The sequence below is a fragment of the Apiospora aurea genome, assembly GCF_038362705.1.
Source record: "Apiospora aurea strain CBS 24483 chromosome Unknown utg000004l_segment0_segment0, whole genome shotgun sequence".
NCBI lineage: Eukaryota > Fungi > Ascomycota > Sordariomycetes > Amphisphaeriales > Apiosporaceae > Apiospora > Apiospora aurea.
The window spans coordinates 2,419,347-2,431,323 of record NW_027117391.1 but is presented as its reverse complement, the minus strand read 5'-3'; the positions used below and the strand labels follow the sequence as shown (position 1 = coordinate 2,431,323).

Below are 11,977 nucleotides of genomic sequence, written 5' to 3'. Positions count from 1 at the left end.
AAGATGCGGCAAGCTTCTCGCTGTCGTCGTGAATTTCGCAAGATCCCGACCTAGTTCGTTTGGCCTTTTTCAAGTTTGCCTCCTCGGGCAGGCTGCTCATGCCTTTCAGGGGTACGCCGAGGGAGGAATGCCATGTCTCAGCCACACGGGCGCCCGATACCAATTGCATACTACCGGTCGCGGCCTAGCCTCTCCTCGTCGTCCTCCATGAGCTCGTAGGCCGGGCGGAACCCGTTCTTATTCTTCTCTTCTTCTGTGCTGCCTTCGTTACTTCGCCGCAAAGCCGGGTTCGGGTGCGTGTCGTCGGTTCCGCCGAGCGACGTGTAGCCCTTATCGTAAAGCGGACAGTAGGGGACGTCTAGAGCCCTGATGAACTATTGTTGTCGCAAGCAAACGACTCGAGTTAGCTAAGTGTCTTCTTGGCTTGAAAAGGATTGTGCGCGGGAAAGGATTGGGAGAAGAGGAAGAAGAATCAGGAGATAACTTACGCCCCAGACTTCCCGGTAGTGCCAGTCGATGACGGGGTGCACGCGCATGAAGCGCGGCCAGTCTTGGTCCGTCTCGTCGAAGAAGCCGAGGGCGGCGCCGTGGGGGTCGGTGCGGCGCGTGCCGACGAAGACGGCCTTGACGCGGGGGCGCTCGACGAGGTACTCGGCCAGGGCGGCCTTCATGGGCTGGTCCGAGGTCGCGAGGTCGAGGTGGTACGTCGCCGTGGTCTCGGACACGAAAGAGTCGACCTCGGGGAAGGGCCGCGGGGGCCGGATGTAGAGCGCCTGCAGGGCATGGGGGAACCTCGAGGCCAGCGAGTTGGAGGACCGCGCCGTCCTTGTGTTGTGGTTTTGTTGTTGTTGTTGTTGTGTTGGGGAGTTGTCGGGGGTAGAAGAGGAAGGAGGATGTTGGAAGGGGAAATGCGACGGTAGTTGGGCGAGGATTAGGACCAGCAGGACGAGGCAGTCTTTGCCGCCGTTGTAGGCTATGAGAAGCTCGTCTGGTCTGCAACGTCCCACGGTGTTAGCATATTTCCAGCTCTCTCTATCTCGTCTCTCGGATGTTTGTCGTCGCCAGTGGTGCTGCCGGGCAATTGCGCATCATACGCTTACGTACCGATACCGCTTAAGCGCATCCTCGATGACGGATTGCGCAATGCGCACTTGGGCCTGCACGCCCTTGAGCACCTTGTCGTCGGTCTGCGTGTCGAGGAACTTGTCGAGCTTGCTCCTTAGCTGCAGGCAGAGCTGCTGCATGTCGGCCACGTCTCCCATGGGCGATTTGGCGTCGTGATCGGCGTCGGCACTCTTTTGCGTCTTGTGGTCTTTTGCCCCACGTCAGCTTCGGCTGGCAGGCTTCTGGGGCTCGCGTTTCTTTGGTGGTTGGCGCGAGATCGGGTCTATATAGTCAGGCTTCGCATAGTCCCAAGGGCATTGGGTATATGTAGAGAGTGAAGTGTGATATTACGAGTATGCAGTCAGGTAGGGTATAAACGGGGGACGGGGGACGAAAACGGGACAGATCATACCGAAGACTCCAGGCTGACCGGGGGTTGCATTGTCCTCGCACGAGTTAACACGAGGGGTTCCCCAAGCCTCAGGATAGGTGGTCCTCGGCACGCTGACATTCTGCGGGGCCCGAGGAGGTAACGGGCGAAGCCGCCACTTGACACACACACCACTTTATTAGGCCCCAGCCAGCTACTGTTAGACTTGGGTCAGTCAGTGTCAGAGTCAGAGTCAGTGTCAGTGTCAGTGGCCCTTCACTTTTGTCGTTCGGCCGAGTATGATTTTGGCAATTACGGTACCGCACGTAACATCCATGTTGCGTGAAGAAGGCAAGGGATACAAACACCAATTGACCGTGGACAGAAATGTATCGATTTATCCCAATGCCGTGTGCGAATGTTCGAGAGAAAAAGTTGGCATCCATGCTAAGCTGACTTTTGAACTGCCTCACTTATCGCACTTTCCAAAGTACACCCACAACGACAACTACAACTACATAGACGTCACTATGTGCTGCTCTCCATAATGATGCAATGTCAGCCCGCTCGAATCTGATTATACCACTGCCTGATCGCCGCACGCCTTGCCCAGCTTTTCTCCAGCTTTCCCTTTCCACATTCTTCTAGCTAGTACCTATACCCACCCACCCGACTCCTGAACATGCCCTCCGGATCCACGCCGCGCTGCAGCTCCCGGAACTTCTCGTACCCGCGGTAGCTGCCCAGGATGTCCTGGTCCGACATGGCGTCGTTCATGAACAACGGCATGTAGGCGGCGGCGGCAGCAGCAGTACTGCCAGCTTCTTGATGATGATCCTCCGCCTCTTCCGCCTCCGCCTCCCCCAAACCCGCTGCCTGTGCTTTCCACGCCGGCAGCCGCTCCTCGAGCCACGCCGTCATGCCGGCGGCCAGCACCCGCACCGTCGCGTCCTCGCGCGCCCGGGGCCACATGCACTGCAGGTTGAGCACGACGCGGTCCGGGTCCGACGCGCGCAGGCCCATGGCGTTGCCGCCCGCCCGCTCGCTGTGGCGGCCCACGGCCGCCGGCAGCGGCTGAAACTCGATGGAGCACTGGCTCGGGAAGTGCCGCAGCTGGTCGAGGTAGCCGCTCCGCATGCGGCGCCGCCACTCCGACGCGATCTCCTCGTATACGCGAGGGTTGCTTGCGATTGCGGGGAGCGTGAAGGTCTGGGCAGAGGGGGAGGGGTCACGGTCAGCAAAGGACCTGGTGGAAGAATAGGGGGTGGGTGTGCTTACCCGGAACAGAACCCTCCCTCTCACATGATCTGCAAGGAACCCATTGGACCAAAGCTATGGCCGTTTCGATGTTACTGTCAGTGTGGATGTGACAGAGATGGAACCTGCGATAAAATGCCGGGACTCACCAGTGAAGAGTATTTCTTGGTCGACGTAAAGCTGACCGTGGCAGGGACCTTGAGCATCTCTGCAAACGGCCCGGTCGAGGGTGGCTTCTCGCCGTCGTAGAAGAAGAAGACCGTGTATAGACCCAAGTTCCTGTACATGAAGAAATCGGCAAAGATGATCGCGCCTTTGGGGTCCTCGGCGCCGGCGGAGGTGAAGTCATGCAGCGCCGCGTGCAGCTGCTCCCAGCGGCTCCTGCGGTAAATCTTCACCCCGCCCCAGACTTTACCTATGGGGCGGGTCTTCATCGTAAACTGGGTGACGATTCCTAGAAGAAAGGCAGGCTCTTGCGGTCAACAAATCCGGCCAACCTATAACAACTACTCTTCTATCGGATGACAAAGGACGGACGGACTGTACTTACCGAACTGGTTGCCTCCGCCTCTCATGGCCACTGCCAAGTCCGGGTGCGTCTCCTGCGTGATGTTGACGATGGTCCCGTTCGCCATGACCGTCTCCCATGCGACGATACTCTGGAGCAAACAGTCAGCTTCAGGTCGTTTCTTCCAAAAAGTGAGGTGTGATATGCCAACCCACATCTGCGGCTAGACCGTGCTGTGCGCTCAAGAACGATAGCCCTCCCTGGAGTAGGAACCCCCCAACTCCTACTATCCCAAGCCGTCCCCCGACGACGGTGACACCGTGGGGTTCCAAGGCCCCTATCACGTCGTTCCACTCGCCCCCTATTGTAGAGTTTTGGTGTTAGTATTCCGAAGTGCCTGTTAAGAGATATACATCCATGTCTGTCCCAGAGAAAAATATGTGTACCCGATAAAGGTTTCACTATTGGCAGAGGGTGTAACGAAAAAGGGGGTAAACTGGGGCCCATCCATGTGCTACGAGAGACCAGAGACACGAAAAAAGTTGTATGTAGGACTCACCAGGCTTCACGTACGCGACGCCCTTCTCCGCATCGTACCGCACGCCGTCCAGGTGGCGCAGCGCGACCAGCACGCCGCCGTCGACGCTGGCGTGGCCCGGGTTGGGGTCGTGGCCCCCGCTCTTGACGGCGAAGCGGACCGACGTGTGGTTCCGGTGGTTCAGCACCCGCACCACGGCGGCGACCTGCGCCGCCGTGACGGGCTGCACCACGCAGGCCGGCCGCAGGTCCGCCAGCGACTTGCTCCAGTAGTGTCTCAGCTCGGCCCAGTAGGCCGCACCCCCGGGAAATGCGTCCGTTGGGACGAGAGGGCGGCGTGGACGTCGCGGCACGCTCGCTCGGCCTCGGGCGAGTGGGCAGAAGAGGGAGGCGGGACATATTGTGAGCCCAGAAGAGGGAGTAGTAGCCTCGCTGAAAGCAGAGCCGCGCAGAGGCCGAAGAAGATCCACGCTTTCTGCAAACGCGGCCGGGGGGTCAGGTGCCCCGTTGTTGCTGTTGTAGCATACTGTTCACTGCTGTGCTTTAGCCGCTGTTGGCTACCAGGGCTACCGTCATCGCCTTTGTTGTCGTGGTTGCTGGTCCTGATGCGTTCCATGGAGTAGAGGCCTACTTCGCCTCACCGGCGAAGCTCTAGAAGATTCTGAAGTCTGGAGGATAGCCACTTAGATGCATTCATAGCATTGATATAAGCTTAATAGTTAGTGATTTACACGGCTCGGCCAGTGAAACAACTGGGGAACGGTCAGGAGGCTGCTCCTATAGTTCATCGACAAGCGATCAGTAAAGAGAAAATGACATCGGCTCGGCTGCTTCGATTTCTGCCATGGGGTTTGGCTCTGTCGCATACAGATGCACGGCGGGACGTAACGTACGACACTGGGCGCGTATTAGAATTACCAACCCCGGCAGGTAGTGCGGAATTCGTATATCGGAGGTGTGCTCTGCGTAGGTAGATATGCTTCAGTGGCTGTGCTGTGCCGGCATTAGTAAAATCAGATGTGATCGGACGGGCATCAATTACACTATGAGGGACGCTGTTCTTCGCGACTGCAGCTTTGGAGACCGGAATATTGAACCTGTAATGCTTCTGCAATGGCAAAAGCACTCGATAGAGAAAATCGAGTTTCCTATGTAATATATGTAATATTCCGCATACATGTCCTCGTTCTGGTAAATGGCTCCATGGCGGCAACGAGCTGCGACGACTAGAGAACCTCGCTCCGCATTCATTCTTCGGTTGGCAGAGGTAGAAGACTCGAACCGGTTATAGTTTCATACCCCCCTGTACATTTCCCTCGTTCGTATCCGCGTAGACCAACTAGAGTTGACGTTTTCAACCACTAAGTCAAAAGACGCAGGGGATGCCGTCCGAGCAAGGTAAACCTTCCGATCGGGCCGTAGCAAAGCTTTCCTCTGGCAGCTGGGAAGACAAAAGTTGAAGGGAGTGGCCTGAACCATGGCCTGCAGCTTCCCCGTACTCGTGATCACAGATGAGTAGATGACTAAAGAGGGTGTCTACAGGCATGACTCGCGACTCGTGTGATGTTTCATCTCCCAAATAGCCGCATTGGATGTCTCTTATTCGGACTGGCTCGCTGGACTGTCCCGCAGCATTTGTTAACAAGACCGTTGTTGACTGTGTCTTGCAGAAACCTGTACTTGAGTTGAACTCGGACGGACTGTGTTCCAAACAAAAAGGGGAAGCTGTTGGCAAGGTTTCGGGGTTACAATTGCAATGGGGTAGTAACACACGTACCAACACACGTACGAGAAAAGCGAGTAGTTTAATGTTTTGCTTTTGCCATTACTTTCTAGTTAATGGTTTTGCTCATCAAAAGGTCATCAATCCGAGTCTGTCTATCCTTTATACCGTCCGACGCGCCAAGCAACGAATTACATAAGCACCATTTACTCCTTGGCCTCCGTCTCCGGTTGGGGCGCCTCAGCATCAGTCATCACCTCGTCCTTAGCGGGCTCAGCCTGCTTCTTGGCCTCGTCATCGTTAGCCTTCTTGGCAGCAGCCTCGGCATCAAGCTTGGCCTGCACTGCTTGTCGCTCAGCCTCAACCTTGTCGAAGTGGCGCTGAGCGACGGGGCCAGCCATGGCCCGGATTTCGTCCATCTTGGCGACGTAGATGGCCTTGGTGGCGTCCTCGCCGTCCTCGTACAACCAATCCTGAAACATCGTTAGCACATGACTCCTAGGGCCGCAGCACAATGGATCAACTTACCTCGGTCTCGGTCAGCTTGGCTCGGATCTTGTCCTTCTCATCATCATTGGCCAGTTCGGCGTATTGCTCGTCGAGCTTGTTTCGCATCTCGTAAATATAAGCCTCCAACTCGTTCTTCTTCTCCTCGGTATCCGCAACGAGCTTGTCCTCCATGGCCATGGAGTTCTCCTTCTCGGCAGCGGCGGCCAGCGCAGGCTGGTCAAGAGATGTCACACCAGCCACGATAGGCAGGTCGCCCTTCCGCACCTGCTTCTTGACCTTCCGCGTCTTGGTCTTGGGGTCCTTCTTGTCGCCGTCGGTCTCCATAGCCTCGGGGTCCTTCTTCTCGCCTTCCTCATCCTTGATCTCTTCCTCAACTTCCTGGTCTTCCACGTAGTATCCACTCTCCACATTCAGAATACCATGAATATTGACGCGGGCCTTCAGCTTGCAGATCATAAACTCGGTCTTAGGGTCGGCCTTGACACCCTTGACAGAGAAGCGGCCGATGAAAGGCTGAACCTTGCCAGGGAGAAGTTCGGGCTTGGCGTACCTCGCCTCCAAGTCGAATGCTTGCTTGCGGTAGAAGGTGAGGATCTTGGTGGAGGGAAGAACATTGCCCTTCTGGAACACGGTAAGACTCGTGTCCTCATCGGGGATGTCCTGGTCCTTCTCCCAAGAGAACTCGATAGGGTAGGAGCAAATATCCTGAACAGCAAAGTCGCGGACCTTGAAGACGGGAGAAAGAATGGCACAGCTGAAAGCGCAACCTCTGGCAATAGCTTCGTCCTGGTTCATGGTGAATGACAGCTGCTTTCCGAAGTATTCCTGGATGCGATCCTTCAGCGCGGGAACACGCGTGCAGCCACCAACCAGCTCAATGATGTCAATGTCTTCCTTGGCCAACTTGGCATCGGCCAGGGCCTGCTCAATAGGCGCGGTCACGCGGAGGAGCATGGGCTCAATGAGAGCCTCGAATTCCTGGCGTGTGATCATGCCGTTCACATCGACATCGTTCATCAGGGACTCGATGTTCAGAGGAGCCTGCTGGTTGGCAGAAAGGATCTTCTTGAGCTTCTCGCAAGAAGTCTCAACTCGGACCATAGCCTTAGGGTTGGTGGTGATGTCGATCTTGAATCTGGCCTTGAACTCCTTTTCGAAATGCTTGACAAGGGCCAGGTTGAAGTCACGGCCACCAAAGTGGCGGTCGCAAGCGGTGGCCTTGACGGCGAGCTCACCCTTCTTGAAATCTATAATGGAGCATGTGTAGTCACTGTGGCCAATGTCGATGATAGCGACGCGGCGGGGCTTCTCCTCAGGGCCAGGGAGGTCGAGCTTGGTGATACCCCAGCCGAGAGCGGCAGCGGTGGTGTCGTTCATGAGACGAAGCATCTTCAAGCCAGCAATCTCTGCGGCGTCCATCAAGCTTCTTCTTTGGACGTCGGTGAACCAAGCGGGTACGCTCATGACAATGTCAGACACGGGCAGCCTAAGCTCGGCCTGGGCAGTCTGCTTGACCTTGCTTAGGAACATGGCAACGAGCTCCGTGGCGCTGAACTTCTCCTTCTTGCCCAAGTAGGAGATCTCAGCGCCGACCTGGGCACCGCATTCGACCAGTGCGGCCGAGACATATTGCTGCTCGATCTGAACATCGGGGTCCTTAAGGCTTCGGCCGGCTAACCGCTTCAGACAGCTGACGGTGTTCTTGAGGTTGGAGATCTCCTGGGTCTTGGCAGTCTCGCCCAGGTAACGAGCCTTGGGGCCGAATCCTACGAGAGAGCTAGAATGGAAGACGGTACATGTCAGAAAAACTGCTGGCCATGATGTCGGGCCGTATGAGACGGCAGAAGAGGGGTAGAGGAACTTACGGAGTGGCTCGGTTGGACACTTCGTTGGTAATCTACATGGCTGATTAGCACGGTGTCGCAAGTGCCGTCGTGTTGAGGTGTTAGGAGGGGGATGCGGTGGCGGGCGCAAGTGGTGGAAGAGGTGCAAGGTCCGAAGGCAGGCAGGCTGCTACTTACGACATCAACACCCCGATTCCTCGCAACAGCGATGACGGTGTTGAGGGTACCGAAGTCGACGCCAACGACACTCATCTTTGCCTAAATATGACGGTCAAATGCACAAGCAAAAGAGTAGAGGAAGGTCGTTTCAGAGAACGGACGGGTCGTGTGTTCTTTTTTTTTGCTGGGAGTCGGCGCAGAAGCAGAAAAATGAAGGAACTACAACTTGGATGTTGGTGATTGATAGACCGGGTCGTAAAAAAAAAGTTGGCGCTCGTCTGGATGCTGCCCGAGTTTGTTCGCAAATGTGCTGTGTTTATTACTGTGATTGATCGGATTGCGTTTTTGGTGGGGGCGGGGGTGGTAAGAGTCTTTTGGTGCCTTTTACTTGTAGCACTACTGGAGGATGGAGGGACTCTGTTCAATTCTGCTACGTCTTGCTTTCGCTTTCCAGGCGCCAGGCTTGCGACAGGCGGCGGGTCGAGTAAGTACAAGTAATAGGACACAGTCTTCCCCCTCCTCTAGGTGCACCCCTCGGCCCCAGGGGCGTGCGCTGGCTATTTTGAGCCTTCCTGCACAATCCAGAACTTTCCAACTGGCTAGCACCCAATGGCCCTGCCCGCTCTTCAGCCCATCGTTTCCGTCGGGCCAGGCCAGAAAACACTGCCAGAACGAACCGCCAGGGCCAGGCACCCCCGAACAAACCAAAACACCAGGCGTTGGGTTGGACCAGCAAAGGAGCAAGGAGACGAGACCCAGAACCCCCCAACCCGTCGAGTTTTTCATGGTTCCATATTTAGCCCACTGCCATTATATCATAGCCGGATTTGCATGACCACCACGCAGTATGTGACCCTGCCACCTTTGCCCGCTTTGCCCGCTTTGCCCGCGTTGCGGCCCAGGGCACTTGGCATATCGTAAATCTGCCCCGCCAAGCCCAGTTCCGGCGGTTGTGTTGTCATCAGAACTACCAAAACCAGAACCCGAGCCAGCCTTACCGCCCGCGCCGGATGGGAAATGCCCAAACGCATAGTCAACGATGTGTAAAGGGAATTGACTTTTACGTGATACTGGTTCGATTCGACATGAGTTGTTGCCCTCGCCTTCGACGCTTGCGCTTGGCACCTCTTCCCTTTTGTCTGTTTCCGACTTCGACTTAGGTAACCGACTCGGGGCATGCTTGGAGGCATGTATTGATATTCTTTCTGCATAGGCTGCAGCTACCCTAGGGGTCGAGTCAGTGTTATCGCAAACCCCACTATGAAAACCCGCCCTGACCGCCCTGTCTGTCTGCCCCGCGATGTCATATTCCCACTCATTTCACTGGTATCATGCATCCCTATTGTCAATTTATTGATAACTAGGTCCTGATTCCCCGTGAACGGCTATGCATGAGCTGTCTCGGACGGATGCCAGGAAGGAATGCACGCCATGGACGGAAATACACTACACAGAAGACTCGTGAATGCAGTGGCCTGCGAGTAACATCCAGACTGTGAAAATTCTCCACCCTAGTCTACGATGTGTTTCTTATCCGCCCAAGAGGGTTCGACCCCGCGACATACGCTTTCATAGTCTCGGAACTTCTGTTCATCCAAAGCCAGTTCAGGTGTCGTCCAGAACATCGCCCAGTTCATATCTCGAATCTTGAGCGATCCAGCGGATCGCTCATGATACCACTTGTTCACGGGGTTATCTTTTCTGCTCCTCCAGCAGACCCCGTACGGGAAACAGTCTCGCACCATCGCATTAAAGACGATATCTGCTACGCCTCCCGCGCCTTGGCTCTTCCTCAACACGGCAAACTTGTCCAGGTATGGGACTAATCGCGATGGATCAACGTCCCCAGTTGCATCTACATCGAACGGTTTTTCCCATGTCAAAATGGCGCCTCCCTCGTACTCGCCGGCGATGATAATACCGGCAAGGTTCTCTTCGACCCGCTTCAGGTAGTGCTCAACATCCAGTTCCCGCCCAAAGGAGTCATTGATCAGGTGTACAAGCCGGGGCAGGTCTACGGAGGCATCGGTGAGTCTCAGTTGTCGCTCTCCTGGCCGAGGCGGTTGCCACATTGAAACTCGAGGGTCCGGAAGGATTGTGACATGCATCCCACGCTTGGCCAGCGTCGTGCTTGAGCCTAGTTGAGCTGCCCCATTGGACGACACCACAGGAGTAAACCTTCCAGACGGTAGAGACGATGACTGTGCAGGCTTATCCGTGAGGAGATTGTGTATGAGCGGGTTGAGCTTCCTACGGGTGCCCACATACGGCCAACCAGAGTCGACCTCGTCCTGAGGACGCTCATTAGCAGCATCTTGCGGAGTTGTTATAATCGCGGACGATGTGGGAGGTAGAAGTGACAGCGCCTTTCGGGCCAGCTGTGCATTCCGCAGATGGTGCTGGTTTTCCTGCACTGCTTCGAGATTGTTCAGATCCGAACGTGAGATGGATTCCTCGAGAGACTGAGTAACTTCTTCGTACTCCTGCTCTAGGTTCAGGAACATGTAACGGCCTGTGGCGCGGTTGTTTGCGGGCACGCCTCCGACCGGATCTAGGATTATCAGCCTATACACCTCTGTAGCCTTTAGTCGCTGCATGATATGCTTATCCTCCGTCGGCTGTCCCAAGAATTGGAGCCCTGACAGCTGCCTCGTTAGAGCCAGGACTGCGTCATTGGCATCGACACATTTATAAGCGATGTTTTGCTCCGTCTCCCCGACAGATGGGATGATTGGTATGACATCGTCCTGCAATGATTGCAAGAGACTGCTGGAGTCGGTGACAAAAAGGTCTTCGGACACATACGGCGATGTTCCTTTACCAACAGAATCCCCTATAGTCAATGGGGTGCCGAGCACTACGGCTCCCTCCTCATCAAAAAAGTCGATCGCTTCCGCGATGCGGTTGGCTTGCGTATCAATGGCATGGCGACGTTCAGAATCGGTTCCGGTCACACCATCGCAGTCCACGACCACTATGCTGGTCAAGCCAAGCGTTTTCAAAGCACTGAGGGACTTGGCCACTCCGAGAATGGTGTTGTCGTCTGCTTCTTGGGGAGCCCGGAACTTCACTATAGCCACGTAATGTAGTTGCTGTGTTGCGTCTTCCACGGGTGGCTGCGTGCTTTGCAGTGACCCATCGTGGCCATCTTTCTGAGCAGCCTGGGATGGGTCCTTGGCTGCTGATTTTGCGATCTGTTGCTTAAAGCCAATCCTCTTTCTCTCCAGTAGGGGGCGAATTTGTTCATATAGGCACGTGCATCGCGCTTCGTGACCGAGGTTTCCAAAACAGAAACCAGGAAATCCTGGAGTCATCATTAGCCAAACTCAGTGACGGTCGAGTGTCAACGAGGTTACCCTGTCTATGTTCTTGCGTTGCCTTTGCGCTTCCGGTATGGAGGCAAATCGCGACTTTCTAGAAGCTACCGAGTTGGCGAGCCGGCCGCCATTTTGAGATGCGCCAGAGTGGTGCGGTGACGGCAGTGAGGAGCCATCGGTTATTTTGGTTGAAATCCCTCTGTGGCATCCGGGGAGTTTCGGGGTCTATTGTTTTGGATCAGCCATTCTACGCTGCCGTGAAACACGAATGAGTAATGAAGAGGCACACTCACATGGAAGCTAGAACTAGCCTTCTTCAAGGCGGTCGTCCGCAAACTCATATTGACAGTGGCATTTTCCGAAACACTTAGACAACGGATGGAAGTTGACAACTTCTTATGAATTGGACGTATCCCAACGACTCAATTCATAAGTAGGGCATCTGCACTCCGAGGCTGGAATTCGTGAGCAAAGGTATCGGGCTCTACCATTCGATGGAATGCACAGTGACTCAGGATTCGCTGGATCTGATAAGAGAGATAGGGAAGGGGAATTGAACTTTTTGACCATCAAGTGCTAAATTCGATCCGTCAGGCCGGCATCGGCCAATTGCAGATGTTTTTTCTATGATTGCGGGGACGATGACAT

At 55.3% G+C, this 11,977-nt stretch overlaps 4 protein-coding genes across 4 annotated transcripts; all 4 read right to left on the bottom strand.

Moving 5' to 3' along the window:
* Positions 1–170: 170 nt before the first annotated feature.
* On the bottom strand, positions 171–1,811 carry PG986_005539 (uncharacterized protein; the record flags this gene model as incomplete). The annotated part of the gene is made up of 4 exons (XM_066841761.1): positions 171–374; positions 489–993; positions 1,105–1,295; positions 1,791–1,811. The coding sequence occupies 4 exons, from the start codon at positions 1,809–1,811 to the stop codon at positions 171–173; spliced, it is 921 nt and encodes a 306-aa protein (XP_066701623.1).
* A 311-nt stretch (positions 1,812–2,122) lies between these two features.
* On the bottom strand, positions 2,123–4,300 carry PG986_005538 (uncharacterized protein; the record flags this gene model as incomplete). The annotated part of the gene is made up of 5 exons (XM_066841760.1): positions 2,123–2,806; positions 2,881–3,146; positions 3,282–3,390; positions 3,455–3,600; positions 3,799–4,300. Coding segments are annotated over 5 exons (1,707 nt in total), but the record flags the coding sequence as incomplete, so codon positions are not given.
* Positions 4,301–5,705: 1,405 nt separating this feature from the next.
* Positions 5,706–8,105, bottom strand: PG986_005537 (Heat shock protein hsp88; the record flags this gene model as incomplete). Its single annotated transcript, XM_066841759.1, has 4 exons — positions 5,706–5,972; positions 6,028–7,786; positions 7,875–7,906; positions 8,031–8,105. The coding sequence occupies 4 exons, from the start codon at positions 8,103–8,105 to the stop codon at positions 5,706–5,708; spliced, it is 2,133 nt and encodes a 710-aa protein (XP_066701621.1).
* Positions 8,106–9,523: 1,418 nt separating this feature from the next.
* Positions 9,524–11,326, bottom strand: PG986_005536 (uncharacterized protein; the record flags this gene model as incomplete). Its single annotated transcript, XM_066841758.1, has 1 exon — positions 9,524–11,326. The coding sequence occupies one exon, from the start codon at positions 11,324–11,326 to the stop codon at positions 9,524–9,526; it is 1,803 nt and encodes a 600-aa protein (XP_066701620.1).
* Between the last annotated feature and the right edge of the window lie 651 nt (positions 11,327–11,977).